The 26695-nt window shown below is 32.6% G+C and overlaps 2 protein-coding genes across 2 annotated transcripts; one reads left to right on the top strand and one right to left on the bottom strand.

Moving 5' to 3' along the window:
- The first annotated feature begins 1690 nt into the window (after positions 1–1690).
- Positions 1691–4365, top strand: LOC146943173 (S-adenosyl-methionine 4-1-methyl-2-pyrrolidinyl-3-oxobutanic acid methyltransferase-like). The gene is made up of 4 exons (XM_085757270.1): positions 1691–1836; positions 2080–2484; positions 3146–3403; positions 3796–4365. The coding sequence occupies exons 1-4, from the start codon at positions 1762–1764 to the stop codon at positions 4162–4164; spliced, it is 1107 nt and encodes a 368-aa protein (XP_085613396.1). The 5' UTR covers positions 1691–1761; the 3' UTR covers positions 4165–4365.
- Positions 4366–16016: 11651 nt separating this feature from the next.
- LOC146943174 (bifunctional dihydrofolate reductase-thymidylate synthase) lies at positions 16017–22362 on the bottom strand. The gene is made up of 11 exons (XM_085757279.1): positions 21792–22362; positions 20831–21348; positions 20335–20734; positions 20216–20260; positions 19980–20045; positions 19230–19291; positions 19064–19138; positions 18812–18977; positions 18589–18712; positions 16585–16691; positions 16017–16453 (listed from the first exon to the last, which is right to left on the bottom strand). Exons 2-11 carry the CDS (start codon positions 21253–21255, stop codon positions 16343–16345), a joined length of 1581 nt encoding a protein of 526 aa, XP_085613405.1. The 5' UTR covers positions 21256–21348; positions 21792–22362; the 3' UTR covers positions 16017–16342.
- Positions 22363–26695: the final 4333 nt, after the last annotated feature.

Raw genomic sequence — 26695 nt, forward strand, 5'->3', positions numbered from 1 at the left:
CTTCTTTCAAAAAAATAAAGTGTAATTTACTCTTGAAATAATTGTTCCAAAAGTAACAAAGTATTATCTAACGTAGTAATTTTTTACGTAGTAATAAAGAGTGATAATAAAGTATTACTCTTTTTTTCCAAAATAAGTGTCACAATTTGATCATGTATACTATTCATATAACATACTTCAATCATATTTTTTTTATTAATATAAAAAGACAAATGTTAGTATATAAAATGTTGTTGAATTTGTCTCAAAAAATTATTTTAAAATATCAATATTTTTTAATAGATAACTAAATATATGAATAGTCAAAGTTATGCATTGTCATATATGAAAGTCAAACGGTGACATTTATTTTGAGACAAATTAAGTAATATTTTATTAGTTAAACTCAAATAATTTGAATCACCATTTTGATCTTTTTTTTACTCAACTATTTTGGTCTCTGAAATTATAAAGTCAGGACATTTCTTAAACCCCCAAATTTCCAATGTTGTGAATTCGAGACTCAAAACTCACACCAATAAATTTTCATGTGTGGAACAAGGGTCAATTGCAACCAATAACCAAAACAATTGCAAGCAATAATAACAATTTAAAGCAAAACCACAATTGAACCAAGGAACAACAAGATAAAAAATAGCAGAGAATATAGAACAACACACTGATATTTGTTTATCCAATTCGTCCCAACAATGACCTGCATCTTGGGGGAGAGAGATCTCTTCAATCTACTATCAATAAGTTCTTTACAAAGAGATACAAGAGTTACATTAAATTAGCCTTCAACTAGCTCTCCAAGAGGAAACCCTAATTTTACCCTTCTCATGAATCTCTTTCTCTGACAAAGCGACTCATTTCACTATCCTAGGTGTTTAAAATTGTCTCAAGACAATATACTCTACCCCCGAAAGGAACCAACCCCTAGTCTTTGATTTTTTAAGAATCTCCTCTTTTAGTCTCACAATATTCATTGAGGGTGCATACAAATATTTCACCCTTTCATGAGTTTCCCATGTGTTTTCCACCCCATAAATCCCTCCCAAAAGGCACCAACCATTTTCCAAGAATCTTTTCTTTTGGTTTTCCAAAATCCACATTTTTTACACTCTGAACCCTAAAACTTGTGTTGCCTATTTATACAGTAGACACCATGCGCATCGCGCAGCAAGTCGTGCAATAAACAAAATCCAACATTGAAAGATTTTGCACATTCATATGAGATTTCAGGGCACTTTCCAACATTCAAAATACACATTCCCTCTTATATAAGTTTCCATTTTAAAATATTTGATTGTCTCGTATTATTTGTCTCTTTAAAACACCAATCACTATTAGGTTTGCTCAAAGTGGTTCTTTCTTTGGTCATGTTAGATCAAGAAATTATATAGAGGTTGGATAGCTTAACTGTTTAAGTTAAGGGAGTCGAGCATTCTGAGTTTAAACTCGGGTGAACGGATGAATATTATTAATCTAACAACTAATTTACTAATATTTGTCATTAAAATATAAAGAAATTATATATTTATTTTAGTTTTCATGATTTGTGTTAACTAACGACAATGACATTGGTAGTAGGTGAACTTTGTACATTTGCAATATGTCGCTGTTCTGTTTCATATTACTATATATTACATTACATTTTATATTTATTTATCATGTATTATAAAAGGAATGCTTGAAACATCTTAAGCTCATTCACAAGTACTACGTGCTTCCCAATCACACATTTCTTTTTTCATTTGAAGTGTATCGTACCCTTTAGCAATGGCAGTTGAACAAGTCCTTCACATGAATGGAGGTGAGGGAGATACAAGCTATGCAAATAACTCCACATTTCAGGTAATGATTAATGATTAATCTACCTTGCTCCAATATCAACTAGTCAACTTTTTTGGCCATTGTTTTGTAGAATTTGCATGTTATACCAATTACCAAAAGCTTTTGATATTGTCCATTTATATTATAAAAAAGTTAAAATAACAACGAAATTTCGAGCTTGAAAATAATTGTTTTTTTAATGTTATCCTTAAGTGTTAGAGATGTCAAATTTAATGATAATTTTTTTCCCATATATGTATGCAGAGAATGGTGATGCTGACGGCAAAACATATACTTGAAGATAGTATAATGAGGTTGTATTGTGACACTTTTCCAAATTGTTTGAAAGTGGCTGACTTAGGTTGTTCATCAGGTCCAAATGCACTTTTGGTTGCATCAAATATCATAAACACTGTTGATGCTGTGAGTCAAAATTTGAGCCATGAGTCACCCATGTTTCAGTTTTTCCTCAATGACCTATTTGGAAATGACTTCAATACCACTTTTAAGTTACTCCCTGATTTTTATAAGAGACTACAAGAAGAGAAAGGACACAAGTTTAGTCCATGTTTCTTTAGTGGAACACCTGGGTCTTTTTATGGGAGACTCTTCCCCGACAATTCCATTCACTTTTTTCATTCCTCCTATAGTCTACATTGGCTTTCCAAGGTAGTATACTAATCTGGATTACTTATATGAATTTTCATATCATTTAAGCCCGGTTGGTCACAAATATAAAAAATGTAATTTTTATATTCAATAGTTTAAAGATTTTCAACAAAAGCCGAAGTTATTTTGTGCTTATTTACCGCGATAAAAAATATTTTAAAAATGAAAATTTCAAAAGAAGTTATTTAAAACAATGTCTTATTTGAAGCTATTTTTATTCTTATATTTTTTTTAAAAAAATTGTTGCAACAATTGGATAAAAATTTCTAAAAGTGATTATTGCTTTTTACCTAATTTTTTTAAAAATAAAAAGTTGTAATTAATGGACTTTAATTAGTTTGTACAGTACAAGATAAGATATTTTACCAACACAACCAATCTTATTTTTTTGGTCCAGACCAATCATATTTGCAGATAATTTGTGTATGTATTTTAAGAAATAATATTAGAGCATGATACTGCATGACTAGATGTAAGTATTTTTCAACACCAAAAAATTATTATACCACGAAAAAAAAATATGTATGTACGTGTTTATATTAATATCCATAATATAGTATATGATTTTTTTTTGAAGGAATAATATAGTATATGATATCGCTTGCAAAGTAATAATATGGTAGGTATTTCCCCTGTTAATGTTTAATTAATTTGGCAATAGACTCCAGATGTGTTGCAAGATGCTTTAGAACCATTGAACAAAGGGAATATTTACCTAACAAGGGCAAGCCCTCCAGCGGTGCAAAAAGCATATTTTGCACAATTTCAAGAAGACTTCTCATTATTTTTAAGATCACGTTCGTCTGAACTGCTTCCTGGTGGTGCAATGGTCCTAACACTTATTGGCAGAGATGAGCAAAATGAACTTATAAATGCATGGGTTGTCATTGGCATGGCACTCAATGACATGGCCGCAGAGGTAATCAAACAACATTCAACTTTAAAAACTCAACATGCGCACTACTAATAAATTAATTTGTTTTCCTTTCAAAAAAAAAAATTAATTTGTTCATAATGTAAATTTCATTGATCAACCCGCTTATATAAATTTTTAAAAAAAAAAAAAAATAGATCTAATCTTTTAAAAATTGCATAATACAGAATAAGTCAACTTTACATTCGTGAAATTTGTATTCCCCACAATTATCAAAATATCATTATACTAATTAATTTGGCATATGATGTCAATATATATATCCTGGCCTTAATTATTTACAAAGTGAGTGTGAATGTAGCTTAATTATTTTCTTTGTTAATTACCTATCAAAACAAAACTGTGTATGTATGTATTATTTTATTTGGTATATGCAGAAATTGGTGGAGCAATCAAAATTGGACTCATTTAACATACCATCCTATTGCCCTACGTCTGAGGAGATTAGAAAAGTGATTGAAGAAGAAGGGTCTTTTGATGTTCAAAGGTTAGAGACAATTAGAACGGATTGGGTGAAAAACGTCGATGTTATTGATGATGAGTACACTGTTGTTGATGAAGACACAAGAGCTGAGGGTGTAGCAAAGTTTATAAGAGCTGTTGCAGAATCAATTTTGAAGTCAGAGTTTGGAGAAGAAATAATGGATGAATTATTCATTAGGTTCAAAAATAAGATTATTAAACTTTATGGAGTTGAGAAATTGGAGGTTGCAAATTTAGTCATGCACATCACTAAACGTACTTGAAGCATTATTCATCCTCAAAGAGTTGACTCTATCAACAATATTCTATTTTAAATGTTGTGTTATTATTATATTCATGAAATTTGATATAAGTGTATAATTTGTTATTTCGAAATTTTAAGTTCGGAGTGAACTGTTTTATGTTTTATTTATTCCCTTATGTTAAGCTTAATTTGACAACAAGCTTTCTTTTTCTTTTTGAAACGACCATTGTTGTTATTTTGTTTCTGAGATGGGTCTTTTTTTTATATGATTTTTTTTATTATTATTGGAAGTATAAGGGGTATAAACCCTTACGATAAATGTTGGACCAGCATCATAGCAAGAAGAATATATCCAGCTTTTATAAAGGGTTGCAGTTTCTCCACCAAATCATGTCATTTTGGAGGTGGAGTTGAACCTAAAGAGAATAAGTGTACATTTTACCAAATATATATATATATATATATATATATATATATATATATATATATATATATATATATATATATATATATATAGGGAGCCCCTAATATGGACCTTGAAAATAAAGGTCCGCCGATGGACCTGTATAAGTGACCTATTACAGCCAGTTCCATACAAAAGAAATGATGACAGACTTCTACCCCACGTGTGCACCTCTATTTTTCTTACTTTTTGACACTAGTCTTCCATCTCTATCTTCAACATATTATGTTTATGTTTTTTTTAATGGAACCTATGATGATCTTTGTGATTAAACTATTTATATTTTTATTTGTAAACCATTTTAGCTCTAAATATTTGGAACAATAATCATTTCCCAAAATAATTTTTTGAATAATTAGATCTGGTTATTTGGAGATGATGGAAACAATAATCATTTCCCCTAATTTTATCCCAAATAAAGGGTCTTCAGCTGGGATTGAGTTTGCAAATTAGAGGAGAAAGTGAGAGAACAACAATGGAAACAATGGACTTGATTTTTTTTTACTAAAAAACCACTCTTACTCCCGTATGTTCCCACATTGTGTCCAGGAACCTAAGCAGCAGCAACAACATAGATATAAAAAAGTACTTTAACAGACTTGCTTTTACAACCTTTTCATTTTTAGGTTCGACCATTTTTTGGTGATAAGGTTTGATTTTCAATCATGCTATTGTGATTGTTGCACTACCCCCACCAAGTCCATTTGCCACCAGATCAATAAAATCCCACAAAGTAATTAGGTAAAGACAAGCTTTGTTTGAATCACATAGGAAATAACTGTGGAAGATTTTCTGCATAATTTGTTGTTGATGAAATTCTACATAAATCTATTGAGAATGGATTTGGACCATCTTCATCATTCTTCAAGTTCGGAAATGCAAGCTGAGAATTTTGGACCTTTCCAATAGAGACCATTTCTGGAAAATTAGCTTTGATCTTTTGTCAGGATACGAGGATATTCTAATAAAATTAAAATTATTATCTAAATGATGGTAACCTGCTGCAGCAAGTCATTTGTACCGGTCCACCAATGGACCCTTACTTTTGAGGTCCATATTAGGGGCTTCCATATATATATATATATATATATATATATATATATATATAGGGTTATGATAGAAGACACCTTTTATGAAGGTGTCTTTTATCAAGTTACTCTATGAGCATTTGCGAAAAGACACCAACTTACTTTTAGGAAGGTGTCTTTTATCAAAGTTATAACTAAAAAGTGAAAATCACACCTTAAGGTGTGACTTGATAAAAGACACCACCAAAGGGTGGCTTGTAACATAACCCATATATGGGAGAGGATCCTCTCCAGTCACTGGAGGGTCCAGTGGAATCCCAGCCATTGATTTGGCTCACCTAGGTTCATTGAAAAACGTAAAAGACCAATTGAATGGTTATGATTGAAACTGGACAGCCTGCAGTGTTATTCTCACAGGAGAGGATCTCTGCCCCCCATATATATATATATATGGGTTATGATAGAAAACACCTTTTATGAAGGTGTCTTTTATCAAGTTACTCTATGAGCATTTGCGAAAAGACACCAACTTACTTTTATGAAGGTGTCTTTTAGCAAAGTTATAACTAAAAAGTGAAAATCACACCTTAAGGTGTGACTTGTTAAAAGACACCACCAAAGGGTGGCTTGTAACAAAACCCTATATATATATATATATATATATATATATATATTAAAAATATACTCCCTCCGTTTCAAAATGAGTGTCGCTTTAGCCAAAAAAATTTGTTTCAAAATGAATGTCGCTTTCAGTTTCCAATGCAATAATAACTTTTTCTTTTCAATTGTACCCTCCAATTAATACTCTGAACACTACTTTCAAAGTATTACTTTTAAAACTAACCAATAGTTAATAAGGATAATTTGGTAAAATAACCATTCTTTTTCTTTTAATCATTGCATTTCTTAATATGTGTGTAAACACCTAAAACGACACTCATTTTGAAACGGAGGGAGTAAGAAATAAGTGTACTTTATAAAGTCGTGGACTCATTTCCTAAAAAAAAAAAAAATAAACAAAGTTGTGTACTCATGTCATAATCAAATAAACAGAACTTTCAAAATAAAAAATACGTGAGAGTTTAATAGCCAAAAAAAAAAAAGAGAAAATTCTCCAGAGAACCAAAAACATATTTATCATGTTAGCATGTAGCCATAGATAAAACCAACACAGGTAGATAGTTTAATTTTGTCAACGAAAAAACACACAGTTTAGTGGGTACTCACGAGTAAAATAAATTACTATTTTGTTACTAATTCTATTTTTATAATACATTATATTAATATATTTTTTTGACAAATATATTATATTAATATTATGATGTATTTTTATGTTGTATATTATATTATATTTTTCTTTTCTTGTTTTTTCTTGTACAGTTTTTATCTTGTAAATACTATGTGATTTTGTTGTCTTTTTCTTAGTACTCCTTGTGCTAGAAAAGACACTTTGATTGGGTAATATATTCCATTTTAGCCTCTTCAAAAAAAAATTGTGAACAAATTTTAGATTTTTATTTAGTTGATAAATAATTTTAATTATCGTGTGAAGATAGGATATATTTACAGAATTCAGATTTATTTTTTTAAATTAAATTATACTCTGGATATCTATGAATATCTAAAATTGATAAAATTAACTAAAGTCTAAATGATATATGTTGGCACGAATAACATTTATCTAACCGAGCATAAGACTACAACTTATGATTGCGTATCCACTAACTTCTCTACTTATATAGAAAATTTTCACATCCATTTTTTTTATTTTCTTTCTTAGGTAGTCCAACAAACGGTGTAGCAACAAGAGACAAGTTTTGAACCCAAGAGCGCTTAGATGAGATGGAACGGGTCTCTTCTAGCTTAATCAAGGTCCTGGGTTCGAATCCAGCCTTGGGCATGCAGCAGCGTTAAAACTCTTAGGGAGAGTCTACCGCCCATTTGGGTCCCACAATGCTTGAGGGATTAATTAGTCTCCGCAGTTGCGCGCGGAGGATACCCGGTTTACACAAAAAAACAAGAGACAAGTTGAAAAAACCTATAGCTGGGCGACTCAATTGCAATATAGACACATTCTTCACCACTTCGAATTGTGTGGGGGTTTGGGATGTGTATTCGAGATGATAATTGGAATTTTGTGCTTGCTAAAACTCTTTGGCCCACTTTGGGTTGTTCCACGGAAGAAGGTGAAGCATTCAGATTGTTACATGTCATTAATTGTGTGTATGATTTATAACTCACTAATATATTGATCTTGAGCTTGATGTAAAAAAAAGTTCTGGATTACTACAACATTGCAAAAGATTTTTGCAAACTATCATGTTGAGTTTATTCGAAGACAGATGAATGAGACAATTAATAACTTAGCCAGAGAAACCCCAGGTTCAGCTAGTCCTCACATCTTCATTGATGTTCCACCATTTTTCTTTAAATTGATATCTAATAAAGTACTACACGCTTTTTTCTCTAAAAAATCGTTTATTAGGTAATCCATCATATTGGATTTGAATTTAGTTTTAAGTTTTGTTTTTTTTTTTTAGGGATTGAATTTAGTTTAAGCTAATGTGTATTAAAAGAAAGTAATGCTCATTGTTGAAAGGAAGTAGTCTATTATTATTTAATCAATGATTAGACAATAACTTTCCAGCAAGAAATATTTTGGTGATACAACTGCATCTTATAAGATTATATAAATGTTCAACCACTATTCTTTTTACACTATCGTACTAGTCTATTACTAATACCAAAAATCAATGAAGATATTCAATCACTTTAAAAATCAATAAATTTATTAAGCACTTTTATTATTTGAAAGGCTATCAACCACTTTAAATATTACTACTAGCGGACATAGGTCAAAAAATAAATAAATTTATCAACCAATTTTATCATTTGAAGGCTATCAACCACTTTAAATATTACTACTAGCGGATGTATTTATTTTGTTGTACTTGGTTATAGTTTAATAATATTATGAAGTTGATAAAATTATCAATGCAATGGTTTAAATGAATTGTATAGTTGGAATAAAAAATACAACACCAAAACTAAATATTCACTCATATAGGTGTAGATTATTATTTTATTTGAAAAAACAATGAGCATGCTTACAAGTTTTCTCTGACAATAAAAATAATAAGGGGGAAAACGAAGAATATATTCTCTGTTAGGTTATCTAAGTTTTTAATTCATAAGAATCATTTTCAGGTATTTGCTTTATTTTTCTTAAAAAGAAAGGTATTTGCTTTATTTTTTTCCGATTATAAGTAGGTCTTCTTCTTCTTTCAGGTAGGCCTTTTTTATATATTGAAAAATGACCTAAAACTCTTAAGTTTATTCTGTTTAGCATTGACAATGCCCTCCTCACATCAGCTCAACCCCCCTTTTGAAAAAATAAATAAAAAATACAATTTCTAACTATATGGTATATTTTAAGTCTTTGGACACATACATATTTGGAACTTATCCACTAAGACAATTTTTATTAGACTATGAGAGAACTTATGAAAAAAATGAAAACAACTTTGTTCGACATTAAATTTAATTACTGATATAAAATATTATGATTTTGTTGTAGTAGCAACATTAAGAAAAATCGGTGACATATATCTTGATGCAAAGAAGATCTTGCATGTTCACAAGGTTTAGACACAATATTTAAACCAAAAAAATGATATTTTTACACTTTTTTTTTTATATCTTTTGAGACAACATTTCTCTATTTAGGCGCCGGCACACACATAAATGAGAAAAGGTAGAAAAAAAATCAAATAATGTGTATTTTTAAAATAATTAAATGATGTATAATTTTATGTGTCTAAATAATTTTTTTTTTAGGTTGTTTCCAACCAAGTATTTTTCTTTGATCCACCTCATCTATACTATATATAAAGAAAACTACCCCTTTCAGCACATTTTTGGGTTGGAATTTTCTTTCCAAAAATATCTTTAATTTTGAATACAAATAGCAAATTATAAAATAACACGTGGATTAATAATCAATGTCACTAATCGTTACCGTTAACTTTCTTTTACCACCGTTAACAACAGATCAAACTCACAAAAGTTTAAAAATTATATTTGCATTCCTTATGTCTCTTCTCATGAATTCAAATCGATCCAGAATTCATCATAGTACCCTCTGATCACATCTCATCACATCTAAAAAATTAGAAAGTTCCAAGGCTCACGAACTTGATTAATACTTCTGAAACATCATTGAATGGAATATCTTTAAGGTCCACTTCATGAATTGAATATCTTTCTATTTTATCCTTCGAGCAATTTACTTTCCGTCAACATTACAATTCAAGCTTTGTTTTTACTTTTTTTTGTTAGAAGATTGAATGAATCCGAATTTGAGAAAATCAAAGTTGAACAATAATCACTTATGAAAAAAATAATCTAAAGTTTATGTTTTTTCTTGCTTTATTTCTCACGAGTCTATGAGTTTTTTTAATTTTTTTAAACAAAAATAATAGCCGATGAGGATTGAACTATAAATCCTCTAAAAAAAATTAGTAACAAACGTGAGCAAAAAATATTGTTAAAGATTGGACTTTAAATCCTCTAAAAAAAAGATTAGTAACAAACATGAGCAAAAAATAATGTTAAATATTAAACTTTAAATCCTCTAATAAAAGATTAGTAACAAACGTGAGCAAAAAAAAAGATTAGTAACAAACTAAGCAAAAAATAATGTTAAAAATTGGACTTTAAATCCTCTAATAAAAATATTAGTAACAAACGTGAGCAAAATATTATGATTCAAAATCTTTTAAAAAAAGATTTGTTAGCACTATATTAAATGGACTATAAATCCTCTAAAAAAAGATTAGTAACAAACGTGAGCAAAAAATATTGTTAAAGATTGGACTTTAAATCCTCTAAAAAAATATTAGTAACAAACATGAGCAAAAAATAATGTTAAATATTAGACTTTAAATCCTCTAATAAACTATTAGTAACAAACGTGAGCAAAAAAAAAGATTAGTAACAAACCTGAGAAAAAAATAATGTTAAAAATTGGACTTTAAATCCTCTGATAAAAATATTAGTAATAAACGTGAGCAAAATATTATGATTCAAAATCTTTTAGAAAAAGATTTGTTAACACTATATTAAAAATATTAATAAGTAGGGTTCTCACCGTTCATAGTTGGTTCCCGCATTGTTTAGTTTTTCTCAACCTCTCTCCGCCCTCTGCATTAGAATTCAGAATTAACCTGTAAGTTTTTTTTTTCTTTCATGTTACAACTAATCAAAGTTGATTAATTTTATGGATTATTTGACTTTGCTGGTTTATAAGTGATTATGATTCAAATTATTTACGATTAATTTTAAGAATTATTTGACTTTGCTGGTTTATAATAGCTTATACAAACTATGATAGTGTGTTTTTTTTTTATCTATAAGCACACCTTTGGGTTGGACTTTTCTTTCCAAAAATACCCTTAATTTTAAATACAAATAGCCAATTATAAAATAATACATGGATTAGTAATCCATGTCATTAATCGTCACCGTTAACCCTCTTTTACCTCTGTTAACCAAAGATCAAACTCACAAAAAAACTAGCACAAAACAACAACTCATGTTACTTTTTTATCAGCCGCTTTTATGTTGTACATCTGTGTTGTCCCCCTCAATACAACCGACAAAGATTGTCAAGTATTTTCATATCCCTTCCACAAAAAACAGTATTCCATGTTATTTTATTGATATAAATTACTCATCCTTAGTCTTTGATCAATTGTAACAAACGTGAGTAAAAAATAATGGAAAAGATTGGACTTTAAATCCTCTAAAAAAAAGATTAGTAACAAACGTGAGCAAAAAATAATGTTAAATATTGGAATTTAAATCCTCTAAAAAAATTAGTAACAAACATGAGCAAAAAATATTGTTAAAGATTGGACTTTAAATCCTCTAAAAAAAGATTAGTAATAGACGTGAGCAAAAAATATTGTTGAAGATTGGACTTTGAATCCTCTGAAAAAAGATTAGTAACAAACGTGAGAAAAAAATAATGTTAAAGATTCAACTTTAAATACTCTAAAAAAAAATATTAGTAACAAACGTGAGCAAAAAATAATGTTAAAGATTGAACTTTAAATCCTATGGAAAAAAATATTAGTAACAAACGTGAGTAAAATATTATGTTAAAGATTGGACTTTAAATCCTCTAAAAAAATATTAGTAACAAATGTGAGCAAAAATTAATGTTAAAAGGCAGACCATTCTCAATGTCGGAATCTATCTTCCACGACATGTTTTCGGTCATGGTCAATTATATGTAGCTTTATGACAGAAGTTTCTCAAAATTCAACAAAAGTTCTCATTAATGAAGGGAAAATAGAAGGAGAAGATGGAGACTTTACGAAAAATGTAGTTTTTAAAGATATTCTTTTATCGCAATCATGATAATGTTTCTTTTACATAAAATGTCATTTATACATTTATGTTTTTTTTATGATGTTACCAATTATTATTAGAATAAACAATAAAATATCATTATTTTTTCTTTAATTTATATGCAAACAAACTAAAATATGTTGAGTTCATAAATAATTGTTATATAACTTGACAATATTTTGTTTATAAATCAATATATCAATAATTTCCATTAATATTTAAAAATTTAAAAAATTTAATCAAAATTATACAAACAAACATAATAAAATAATCACATGCGTTAGCGCAGTAGAAAGAGCGGACAGACGGGCACGATAGTGCCCGTCTTTCCGCTAGTTTCCATAAAAAATACACCGACTTTTAAGTTGACTCATAGTTATCGAACTTAGATACATATTAGGGTCTCCAAAATGGTATAGACAAAATTTATGATAGGATCATTTTGGTAATAATCCGTATCAATCCTTCAAAAAAAAACCCCACCTCAACCATCCCTTGCTCACCCCTCCCCATTAGGGTGTTTAGTATTTTTTTTTTTTTTCCTAAGCTTAAATGTCATCTTATTGGATCCTTAACTTATTTATCGTTGTTGAACTAGAGATTAGTGGAGGTATCGGCTCTCAGTCTTTTAATTTTAATTCTCTTTTTTTAAGCAATTGGCGGTGAGGAAAAATTTATATCTCTCGGTTGTGGGTTATTTAATTGCTCCAGTAATGTATAAGTACGATTATTTTGGAGTTTTTGCTACTAGACTATGAAATGCCTATAAATAGAGATAAAGACATAATGATAAAAAGAATAAAATAGTATAAAATAAGTTTTGTTTGATTGATTATGTGTCGAATACATTGTGCAAAATATTATTTATAGGTGAAACTATACCTGTTAGGCAAATGACATGGCCTACAGTATCTAACTTTGCTCGACTATTTTCACGGGTAGTGCTTGATTTTTCCCTCGTTGAGAAGTTTGTGACATCCCACGTTCGGCTGACAGCTTCACACTTCACGGCGTGATTCATAGAAAGGTCCATAGTGTGCAGTCCTTACTCAAATGCCTTGCCTCACTCATCACCTTTTGCGGTTAATGGCACTATAATGACTGAGCTTTGACTCAGTCTAATATCATCAAGATCCACATACTACCTAGTAGACTCGGGAAAGAATCATGAATCCCTCATTCGGTTAAAATAGAACTCATCTAATCTTCCATCGACAAAGTTTATCCCTTATGTCACTCATATTATCCCAACTTCATGTCATTTTTTGTTGATTGTGATAAAATGAAAATTTTAATGTAATCAAATTAATTTTATCGTATCTAAATTTTATTAAGGATGTATATGCAATTTTATAAATACATGTTTCTTTTCACTCATCCTTTCTTCCATTTTCCTTTCGTATCTACTAAATGATCATCTCATTTTTTAGTATTTTCCCTTATTTTAACCTTTTTCTCTCTATCTTTCACTCATCAACCAAATAAAGTATAAACAAGAGATGGACTAATTTATCCCCATTTATTTTTTTCAGGGACTAAAAATTGTTTTTTTTTCTTAAGGACTAAATTGGTTCTCACAGCTTTTCTAGGGGACTAAATTTGATCTTGTTATTTTTTGGTTGTTAACACTTTAATTCAATCTATATTTTTACTATTGCATATGATTTTAATATTTGGATTAGATAAAAAAAATTACCTCAAAACCGATCCAAACCGTGGCGCTGAACACTTTAATGATTAATCAATTGCTATCTTACAAAAGATTATGTTAAAATTTGTGAATGACATTTTATTGGTTTGTGATCGGTTGCATAAGGTTGATTATATGCTATCTTTCACCAGCCCTACCTATAAAGGTTTGAAAAGAACAAATACGAAAACTTTACATCTCCACCTAGTATACGAAATGTGGGACTTCGATGGTTGAAAGTGAGAAAAATGTCAAATATCAATGTACAAGAAAAGGATATTCAAGCATCAAATTTCCGTTAAGTTGTGCACAGTGCACCATATATTAATTGAACATTAGACCAAGAGTAGTACACATCTTCATTGCTTGACTCTTTAAATGATTGAGGTAGGATTAATCCATAAGCTTGGTGGCAAGTCCGTGATGATAACAATGGTTACACAAATATTCTAAAGTGTGGAGACACAAGTAAGCTTTATATTCGCGCCACCACCACCAATTTAAGCAAGCCGGATGCAATAAGAAGAAAAGTGAATCCCCTCTCAAGTGTTTTACAAAATCAAGGTTCCCTAATAAGCTTTCACATAGGGATGGCAAAGCGGGTCGGCCCGCTCCGTCTAAGCCCGCTAAAAACGAGACGAAACGAACCGAGTCAAATTTTGTGATCGAGTACAAAATCTCACCCCGCCCCGTTTTGCCACCCCTACTTTCACGTTAGTGGCGGGCTTGCGAGTTGAGGGGCCCGCCCGCCAAACAAAAAAAAATTACAACTTAATTGTTAAAAAAAAAAAACTATGTTGCTTTTATCATAAAAAAAATATAAAAGAATAGGTAACAAGTAAATTTGTAAAAAACAAGATAATTATCAAATTGTCGAATTCAACGTCATAACTAATAGCAAAATAAGGCAAATGCGCAACATAAAACAAATCATAAAATAAATCCAGCAACCAAATTATAAAATAAGTCTCAAAATAAATAAACTCAAAAAACAAGATAAATCCAAAAGCATAAAATAAGTCTCAAAATATATCTAACAACCAAAACAAATCCAAAAACATAAAATAAGATTCAAAATAACAAATTGAAAAACGAGTTAAGCGGGCCGCCTCACCCCGCCCCGTGCCCGTTTCCAACGAGTTAACGGGGCCGCCCCGCCCCGTTCCCACCCCGTATTTTAACGAGACGAGACGAGCCGAGCCAACTATAGAAAGCGAGTTCAAAACTTCGACTCAGCCCGCCAAAAATAGCTGGCCAAACGGGCCGGCGGATCAGACCCGTTTTGTCACCCCTACTTTCACATGCCATATGTTTGAGTTCTATTGATCGAACATGGTGCACCATTTGATGAGGAGAAATTACTCTTCGTACAAAGTTTTGATTCTTCATCAAGTAATTCAAACACAAAAATGTACTGATTCATGGATAAACACGTCCAGACATGAAAGAATATATCGTAACAATTTCAATTTAAAATCCTTGAAGAGAAAGTACATTTGGAATAAAAACACAATTTGCGAAGCAGGCAATAACCCAAAACCATGTATCTGTCACAAGGCAGATGCCAAACGCTAGTTAGGGCACGTTGCGCTCAGGGGTCTTGCATCAAGCCTTCTCTTTTTGCAACCCAATGCCCTGTCTGAGTCAGATCTTATGTTTCAAAGCCATTTGATTCTCAAAGTGCAGAGTTTGATTGCACTATTTTAGAGATTTCTCATAACATTGTTCATCTTCATCAATGAGAGGAATTGAAGTACATATTCATTTATCTGTTCTTTAAATAGAAACGAGATGGCACCACAGCTAAATATTTAGATTTAGTTCATAGCAACCTTCAACTTGTTTCAAAAAAATACTCCACAGTATTTTCAAGAAGAAATTAAAATGTGGGTGATGCAGCAGATAATTTTAAATCACTTGATGGATGCATATAGGTGAAAGACTCAAACTTATTTGTGTTGGAGTCTGTTTTTTACATTTGCAGTGTGAGTGTGTGTGGGGAGTTAAGTGTCTGCATCGGAGTCCATGCTTCATAGGATAAATGCAATTGCTCTACAATTCTGACGTGTTCAAAATAAATCTAAAACAAAGTTTTGAAACTAGCCTATAAATATAACTATTTAAATCAAAAGTTTGAGACTTACAAGATATTCTAAATAAACTTTGATGATAAACTAGTTTGAGACCAAATTTGATACAGAATAAGAATAATTTTAAATCCATTTAAACTTAATATAGACTTACGTAAGCCGTTTTTAAATACAAAAAGTTCTAAATATTCTAAATAACATTTGATGATAAACTAGTTTGAGACCAAATTTGATACAGAATAAGAATAATTTTAAATCCATTCAAACTTAATATAGATTTATATAAGCCGTTTCTAAATACAAAAAGTTATAAACATGTCATATAGAACTTGAGCATACATGCTCACCAAGGGTTTGAGCTCACAGACCACTAGAAAGAAAGCACCATTCGACATTCTATAAAAACTGAATCACCTGAATGGTAAACGAATATCCGACAGAACTAAATTGCATACTTGCTTCATTTCAAACAGCAGAAACAACCTGAAGTAGGGCATAAGCTCTCCCATATTTTAGACAGCCATTTTCATCTCAATCTTCTGGTGAGGATCGTAGTCAATGAGCTTGAAATCAGTAGCCACAAAAGAATCTATATCTTTCTTCTTTGGATTGATCTTCAAAGTCTGCAGTAGAGAGTCAGTTTAGTCAACAGTAAAGGAGTAAAATCAAACACAAATCTAAAGTAGGGTTAAATGGTAAAAAATGTGTGCTTAACAACATTAAAGCCAATAACTTTCTTAAACAATACACGTACTGGAAAAGGTTTTGGCAGGTTATGAAGCTGCTCCTGCAAAGGCCTCACATGAGTTTGGTACACATGTGCATCCCCAATAGCATGGATAAAATCACCTGGAACAAGTTCTGACAAGAAAAAACATAATATAAGCATTGATATGGTTTCAATTTCAAATTACTTCTTGATATCTTTAACAATATTATCAACCCAATAAACTTTGAATCCAAAGTCCAACAACACCCAACCTAATTCAACAGCAACAAAAAAAAAACACCACTGATTGGATCAACTGATCTCATAAAACCCTGCCAATTATTAGATTCGAAGACCATTTACCCCCTAAATTTGTCTCTTAATGATTTAATGGTCTGGCTAGTAGTTTTCTTTGATCTAACTCTAGCTATTAAACTATCCTCCATCTGTTAAACAGCCCTCTACAAAAACCTTCTCCGTACATACCCAAACCACTTGAGACAAGACTGTCATCTATTCTACAATGGAGGAAGGTTTTCAGGTCGGGACCTTGTAACCGGAAGGAACAGAGTTCAAATCCCCTCATGGACCGTTTGTAAAATGGTCATTAGGGTCATTAGTTGTAAAAACATCCAATGTGGGACTCTAAATGGACATCTAGAGCATGAACCAAGTGCCTTGATAACGGATAATCCAACAGATCTTTAATAGGCTCTAATATCATCTTAAAATTTGGGTTAGGTCTAACTCAACCCAACAAAACCGGCTTGAAAGACAAAGGATATCATTCACTTATAAACACAATTTCATACCATATCACATCTAATGTCGGGCTCACAACACTTACCTTGTCTTGTGCAACTACTCTTCCATCGTAACATTCTCGTGTTTTACTTCTTGCTTACCGCTCGACATTCACATGCAAACAATATTACAAATCTTATATCTAAACCAAAAACTCTCCTCCAAGCCAGAGTTCTTATTTTCAATTACAAAACTTGAATCATTTTTTTTTTTATTCAATCCCCTTCTGAACTCATGGTTGACACCTCACTCTATGTCCACATCACTTTGTACGATAAACCCAAGTATTTAGAAAACGAGACTTGCAGCATTATTTGTTCTCCAATTTTTGCCTTAACATAAAGATTTGTGCTTCTTGATAAACTTGCATTCCATATTTTCTGTTTTACTTCTACTTCAGCAGAAACTGTGAGTTTCCACAATGTGACCCCATATTTTTAACTTCTCATTTGTGTACCCCTAACTTTTTTATCCAACCTTCACCAGTGAAGCAAAAAATGCTTAATACATTTCATCTAAAAGCAATTCTACTCAAAAGGCTATAAAAATGTTAAAACTTCAAAAGTGATATGATAGAATATTGGAAAGAGAAACAGCAGAAAAAATAAGAGCTTTAACCCTTGTATTCAAAAGTATTCATGTTACTAAAAAAGAATACATAGAACTGTTGTTGTACTTGTATCAACCTCCACAAATGACTCAAGTAAAAATGAAATGAAGAATTTATCTCATAAACCTACTTCCCCAAAAAGCTTAAGTTGTTAAGTGAAGAATGAAGAAGCATGAATGATTTTTTATTATATATCTCGAACATTCCCCCTCATGTGGGAGCTCTTTGGGCTTAAAGTATGGACAAGCTGGCTACCTTATGTTGAAATTATTAGAAGAATAGAGGCAGAAAGAAACGAACTAAAAACATCAGATACCATATCGTAAATCAAGTATCCAAAAACTTAAGTTGTAAGGTGAAAAAACACGAATGGTTTTTATATCACATCTAACGGTTTGAACAGACCAAACAGCCCAACTTCCAATGGTAAATCTCAATTTCACAACAAAACAAAACAAAAAAAAAAAACTAAATCAAGATTAGGCTGAGCTCAGCTCATAAACAATTTTACCCCAGGTCCCCCCCACCCCCACTTAGGAAATTAATAGTTGTGTAATTTAAATCTATAAACACCAACACCAGACATATTATAACATATTTAACTTTACAGCTGATACTTCGATAGATTTGCATACCACAAATATGAGCAATCATGCATGTCAGGAGGGCATAAGATGCAATGTTAAATGGCACACCCAGGCCCATGTCAGCAGATCGCTGATACATTTGACATGATAACTCCCCATTTGCTACATAGAACTGCAAAAGTTAAAATTCAGAATATAAATTAAAAAGGATGGAGAGATTAGAGAGGGAGGGAGGGGGGGTTCAAAGAGAAACCCAAATAAAGTTGCATACCTGCGCAAACATGTGGCAGGGTGGAAGAGCCATCAATTTAAGATCTGCTGGATTCCATGCAGAGAGAATGATCCGTCGATCATCAGGATTATGCTTTATCTTGTTGATAACATCTAAAAGCTGATCAAGTCCTTGGTTGGCATAGTCACTATGCATGTTAGTATACCTATAAAATTTAGGATGGGGAATGAAGAGCATACTACAACATAATAATATATTGACCTACAGAGAGAAAGGTATAAATCCACTTACTTGGCACCAAAGTGCCTCCACTGAAACCCATAAACAGGTCCTAAATCACCCTCTTCCCTCTCTGACAAACCAATGCTGTAATAAAATGTAAAGCCAGTCAATAAACGGAAGAAGAGAAATGTACAATTTGTATTTAAAAGTTACAACAATTAACAAACATGCTCGCCTATCAAGGAATTCCCTGGATGCATTATCATCCCATATATGAATGCCTTTTTGCTGCAACACCTGTCAATATAAGTATAAATATATGTTATATAACATGCTTTGATAATAATTCACATTCACTATACCAACAAAAAACAAAACTTCTCATGCAAGTTAAGTATTGTGATTGAAACTTCAGTCTGAATCTTTAAGCAATTATTAATTATTTCAACCCTAACAAAGAAACGGCAGAGAAGCAATCGCAAACTTTCTTATCATCATATTGTCTTATGTTCTATAATCCATAGCATCACAGTTAGATTAATATTTCAGTCAACAAGAATAAGTCATCTTCATTAACTTCCTGAACGACCATAAGGATCTAATGTTGCAACCAGGCAGAGAGCCAGCCTAGGAATCCTTCAAAATAGTGAAAGATATGACCCCGGAGCATACAAGTTCAGAGCTGTTAATTCTGTGTAGAATAACAAGAATCCATGCATATTACAAATTTCTGATCAATGATCAGTAATTTCAAATACACAAGCGCCAAAGAAATTTTAAAAATAATAACAGAAATTTGAGTTGGCTTGGATTGGAAGCTCTTAAGCTGTCAATAGGTCTGCTAGTCAAACCTAAGCTCGAGTAACATGAAGTACCCCAGACCCGAGTTCCGCAAAATGTTTGGCTCCAGTCAGCTGGTTAGTGACCAAACTAAGAAAGGTGAGGATTTATATACGTGTGGATAAAATGGGCAAAAGATAATTACCTTGGCATTTGTTGAGCCGCTGATGAACCAAAGAAGCTCTTCAACAACCCCTCGCCAAAATACTCTCTAGCAACCAAATGCAAAGATCATTTCAACTTCTTTATCAAAATATACAAATAGATATTTTACTTCCCCAATAAAGACCGAGAGTAGTAAACAAAAAAAATGAGTAAACAATAACAGGTTAGTTTGCACAGTATATTAACACATCTTAAACCATAATCTTAGCTACATACCTTAGTTGTTAGAAGAGGAAAGCTTCTGCGCAGATTGAACCTCATCTGTGGAATTATTACAGACGGCGACGTAAGCATATAAATTGCATCAACCCACAACACACAGACTTAAATTTTACCTGGCAACCAAATGTTGACAAGGTCCCCGTCCCTGTCCTATCACCCTTAGTGGTACCTTGAGATATGATTTCTTGAACCAGATTAAGATACATGTGCTCCTCATGTCTCTCGAAAATCATTTTTGGAATAAAAGAGAAGTTCTGAACCTCAAATTTTTTAGAAGCCAAATTACTATCAAAAAGTGAATCAGTATTCTGACTCGGGGACTCTGCTGCAGAACTCCTTACACGCACATGAGTGGTGAACGAATATCGGATGTTGTTTTCCACCTTAGGAAAGGACGAGTACCATGGCCGAAATATAGTGGTGTCAATTGAAGGCATAAAAGTATCACACTCAATGCTTGGATGAATTTCTGTGAGGTGGATAGCTTCACACTCAGGTGCATTGAGAGCCTCCCTGTACATAGAAATAATGATCTATAACTTTATAGCAGAGAAAGAGTTTAACATGAAAATGAAGGAGAAGAAAAGGAAAATTAAAACAAAGAAATACCTAAATATCTCACCACCCCCTATAACAAATATTTTCTCAATCGAAGTGTGATAAGGAGAAGCCGCTAAGAGTTCCAATGCAGACGACATACTTCTACATATAACAACATTTTCTGCTGCTGCAATATCAAAGGTACCCGAGCGAGTCAAAACAACATTAAGACGACCAGGAAGAGGCCTGAACTGAAGAGGGATACTCTCCCATGTTTTTCTTCCCATAACAATGGCATTTTTCTTCCCAGGTTCTGATGTTGTAGTAGTTATCTCCTTGAAAAACTTGAGATCGGTAGGTAGTCTCCATGGTAATTTCCCATCCTTACCAATGCCCATTTCTTTGGTGGCAGCCACAACCACTTGGTAAGTCCTCTGTAGGTTGATGCTGCCATTGCCATTTCCATTGAAGATTGCAGAGGAATCACCAGCCATAATAGAACTAAGAAAGCGACGACACAAACTTAAAGATTGGTTGGGATGAAAATAAGGACTGCACAACCAATTCTTTTGGAAGTGCAGTGCAATCTGAAACCCAAAAATTAGTAAATTAATTAATAGCTAAAACTAATAATCATATTGTCACTGCTCATATAGAAAACATTATGAGATTAAATGTAATAATGTATACAACAGTGATGTCAAATAGCTTAGCAGAATTTGAATAAAATGGTATTGTTCTGCCATATGCTATTTAGTATGAAGTGTTGTCGAAATAGCAGAATAGCAATTGACAACATTATGTTAGCAGTGAATTAAGAAAAGTAACCATCTCATATAATGCAATTTGCTTTCGTCAAATAAAGAGAAATATTTCAGCCAAAACTAAAGCAGAACAAAATTAAACACACATTGAATGATTAATCTTGATTGTGAAAGGAAAATGCAGAGAGAAATAAGCATCTAATATGAAGAAAAAGAAAGTACAAACAATGAAATAGCGAAAGGGAGAGAAAGAAGAAAGAACTGACCGGTATGAAACCGAGGCGCAAAATTTTGAAATAGTTGTTAAGAGATGACGACGGTGAGAGAAGCTGGCGCTGCTACGACGACGAGGAGGAGGAGGAGACAAATACACGACGATAGGAATCGAATTTTCACATCCAATTTTTTAAACAAAACAAAACCCTAAATTCATCTAGAATTGAGGATGAATACGTGAAGTGTTTCTGGGTTTTGTGATTGAGCGAGAGTGCGAGACAGGGTGGGTTTTGAATTAAAGGGTATATTGGTAAGTTTTGGATTATTTGGGGTGTGAGTTGATGGAGAACATTGGAATCGGAGAGATAGATAGTGGAAAATGCTTTTGATGCTGTGAATGATTTCGGTTAAGGAATAAATCTTTGGTTTCTGGTTTGAACCGAACCGGTGAGAAGAGAATGTAGAGCTTCTTTGAAGTAAAATGCGGTTCGATGATTGAGCCGGTTCAATGTTACAGTTGCGAGCTGGAGTTGGTTATCTTCCAAGCAATCAGTTGCGTGGAGAAGCTCTTCGATGAGTTACGAGAGGGAATTCGTTTGAATTGTTGAGTTCGTGAAAGCTAAGGTTGTTTGTGACGGAGGAATCCCCAGTCAAGGACGGAGTTGGGCCCTGGGCTTGGGCTTTGGTACAGGTCAAGGAATACTGCTCTTTACCCAAATGGATTTGCTCATTCCCAAAGTAAATTCCCTTTTTACCCTTACGTGACTTAACATACGCTAGTTCAAAATATAACGTGACTTAAGTAACGCTAGTGATAACTAAAACAAAAAGCAGCTTGAGTTAAGTCACGCTAGTTTTAACACTAGCGTGAGTTAACTCGCTGGTTCTGTGCATGAACCAGAACAGACAGGCAGTAGCTTCTGTCTTGTTCCCTATTTATCTTTGTTCCTTCGTTCGTTCTTACATAGGTACAACCATTCATTCATTCAACCAAAATCATAATTTAGAGAACATGCATTCATTCATTCATAATTTAGAAACACGATTTTAACGAAAATTAACGTAAATGTCATAAATAAGTGCATCCGCGCAAATGTAAATATAGTACAACCAAAATGTCAGGAAAATACTACAAATATCCAAAAAATCATAAAAACAAGTCATAAAATAAGACACTACTGATGCTCCTGTGGACTATGACTCCTAGACCTTCTCCTCGGAACCTGCTGATGGTCAAACACGCTATAATCGGTCTGGAGGCCCTCCAAAATGCTGAAGAAAAGTGGATTTGAAACCACCTTTGGAATCTGCATCGCATGCTCCACTCTACCTCTGATGCTGCTGATGACCTGCAATGGATCAAGAGGATGTCTGGCCCACTCCTGGTCAACAAGAATATCCTGGTAGATAGGTCTCGGAATGACATTGTCAGGCTCTGGAGCAGGGTTGACGATGAGAGGATGGGATACACGGTAAAACCACCTAATGTACCTATCTGAATGCTTCCAAGGCTCGTCGTCCGGGACCTGGTGACCCCTCTGCTGCTGGGAAACGACATGCAGAGCAAACTCCAAGAAGGCAGCAGCCACATCTGCTGGGGCAAGAGGCATAACCGTAGTAGGAGGTCGGGGAACCCTCTGAACATGTCCGTACTGCCTCAGAACCCGCTCCGGCAAGTGGCGCACCATCCTTTGTTTGCTGGCCATGATCCATCCAGAGTACCAGCACACGTCCTGAAAAGGCGTCACCTCTCGTCGGTGCTCGTACGGCCTCCAGATGACATGACAATGCTCCATCGAATCCAACAAGCCTCTGAAGTGCTCAGCATCAGCAAACCCCCTTTTAGGTTTCCATCTACCCACATACGCGTTATGCCGTTCGTAATCAGCATATTTCTTCCTCGGAACGACATGTCTGATGTGAGCTATAACCCATCCCTGCAAACACAAAAAGACAGATTTATATCAGTACACAAGTATCATACAAAAAACTATACATTTACGATTAACTTTAAAATAAAAAAAAATAATATATTACCACAGGCAAGGTCATGTAACCACCAACGGAGCCAACATGTTCGCCGGAGGTAAGATTCAGCTGCTCGTACAAGAAAGCAAGTCCCATCGCGCCCCATGACCAGGTGCCTATGTTAGGCAAATCCTGAATCGCAACCATCCAAAGCAGACTAATGGTTTTACTGTTCATGCCGGCAAAAAGGGTGTAGCCAAGCAAGAGCAACAAAAACGCCTTCACACAGGCGGGCCTAATACGACTCAGGATGTTGCAGAGGAGCCTCGAGATACTGCGGCTGAGGAGGCTGCTCAGGCTGATACCCCTCATGAAACTGAGCATCATACCCCTGGTGATACTCATACCCCTCCTGATATTGATAACTCGACTGAAATTCAGGCTGCTCCTGATAATGCTGCTCCTGATATGCCTGCTCGTGATAATGCTGCTCATGCTGGTACTGTGGCGGGTCCACAATCTGGGATGGACCCGTCTGTGATGTCGATCCCTCCGCAGTATCAACAGTAGCAAGTCTCGTGCCCCCCACTCTCCCTCGACCTCGACCTCGGCCAGGAGGATGGCGTAGTGCATCCTTCTCCCTCCGTAAACTACCAGTAGGGGCAGGCCTCCCTACCCTAAATCTGTCAGTCTTCTCCTGCTCAGACATATCTGCACAAAAAGCAAAAAATCTTTAAGACATTTTCACACGGACATAAAATTTCGACAATGTCATCTTTAATAATACAACAACAACACTATAATCAACATAAGTTACCACATTGCAGTCAAATTAACTATAATCAACATTAACAAACACAATTCTAACTAATTACATCATTAACAATCCAAATAAACAAAAAAAAAAATATCATTGAGACATTTTGCCGAACACGTAGTGTGCATTTTTCAAATAACTATGAAATTTAACAGTTTCTAAACCCTAAACTACCACATTGTACCCTAAACAACTTATAAACAACAATTCCTAAGTTAAATCATCACTAACAATCATAATCTATAACATGCAAGCAAAATTTTAAAAAACCTAAAACTGTAAATTTTCTACCAAAATTCAAAAATTTCAACCAAAATAATGAAAAGAAGTAAGATAATCATCACTTACTTGATATTGTGGACGAATTTGGCTTTGAATGGTGCAAGATTTATGAAATTCGAATTTGGGGGTGAAATTTTCGTGTTCGGCAGAAGTTGGAAATGGGGAACTACGTTGCTGTGTTTTGCTCTTAACTGACTTAACTCACGCAGCGTGAGTTAACTCACGCTGCGTGAGTTAACTTGCGTAGGGGTATATCCGTCATTTACTTTGGAAATGAGCAAATCCATTTGGGTAAAGAGCAGGATTGCAGGTCAAGGACGGAGTTCGAACCCCGATAAATTATGTGATATCCTTGTCAATTAACCTAAATTTACGGGATAGTAAAAGTTTTGTTTTATCTATTTATCTATAACATAACAATATATAAAAATTAAAGTCCAGCAAAATTTTATAATCTACTGTCTATCTACTATCTACTAACAATATATAAAAGTTGAAGTACAGCAAAATTTCATAATCGTCCTCTTTAAAACTCATGATCTCCTTAATTTTATGTGCATAATGGTCATTTTGCAAAATTTAATTTAATTATCTAAAAAAACAAGTTAATTATGCATAATGGTCATCACAACGTAACAAATTTCCACGGATAAATATGAAATTAATTAATTTGTTAAAAAAAATTACGGATAACGATCATCACAAATCTAACAAATTTTTCCGGATAACTATGAAATCAATTTATTTGGTTTTTAAAAAATTACATAAAAACAAATATTATGGAACTATCCACGGATATAACAATTTACCACGTATATTTGTTTTTTGGATGCAAAATTAACAAGTCTTCGAAATGTTTATAATTTTAAAATTTTATTTGTTTTTTTAATCTACTAGCAATACATAAGAAACTTCTTTCAAAAAAATAATATATAAAAATCAAAATCCAAAAAAAATTCATAATTGTCCGTTAAATATCAACATCACTTTATTGTTTTCAAAATTCAATCATATCAACTTTCTACAATGAGTGCGGTGTAAATATTTAATGGTATTTTGAAGAAACAATACAGTTATGTTGATATTTTGAAAATGGTCACGAATTTTTCAAATTTTATCATATCGACTATCACATATCATTAAATAAAAAATTTCTTCTGCATATGTAAGGTTATAAAATCCTCAACGAGTGCGGTGAAAATATTTATCGATGTTTTAAATATAAAATAAAAAGTTATTTAATAGAAACACTACATTGATGTTGATATTTTGAAAATAGTTACGATTTTTCAAAATTTTATCGTATCGATTTTCTCATATATGTACGTAAAAATTTATTTATGCATATATAAACACATAAAATCTACAACGGGTGCGGTGCAAACATTGAACGGTGTTTTGCATATAAAATAAAAAGTTATTCAATAGAAACACTATATTGATGTTTATATTTTGACAATATTAATGAGTTTCCACGATTTTATCATATCAACTTTCTCATATATTTAGATAAAAATTTGTTTATTCACACAAAACACATAAAATCTGCAACGGGTGCGGTGCAAACATTGAACGTTGCATATAAAATAAAAAGTTATTTAATAAAAACACTACATTGAAGTTGATATTTTGAAAATAGTCACGAGTTTCCAAAATTTTATCATATCGATTTTTTCATATATGCACATAAAAAATTATTTATGCGTATATAAACACATAAAATCTGCAACGGGTGCGGTGCAAACATTGAATAGTGTTTTGCATATAGAATAAAAAGTTATTTAATAGAAACAGAATTAATTTTGGTATTTTTAAAATAATCATGAGTTTTACAAAAAAAATAGTTTATTAACTTTCTCAAATATGTATATAAAAATTTGTTTTCGT

The sequence above is a fragment of the Medicago sativa genome, chromosome 3 (genome assembly GCF_051527215.1).
Source record: "Medicago sativa cultivar Bolivia chromosome 3, Bolivia_mono, whole genome shotgun sequence".
Lineage (NCBI taxonomy): Eukaryota > Viridiplantae > Streptophyta > Magnoliopsida > Fabales > Fabaceae > Medicago > Medicago sativa.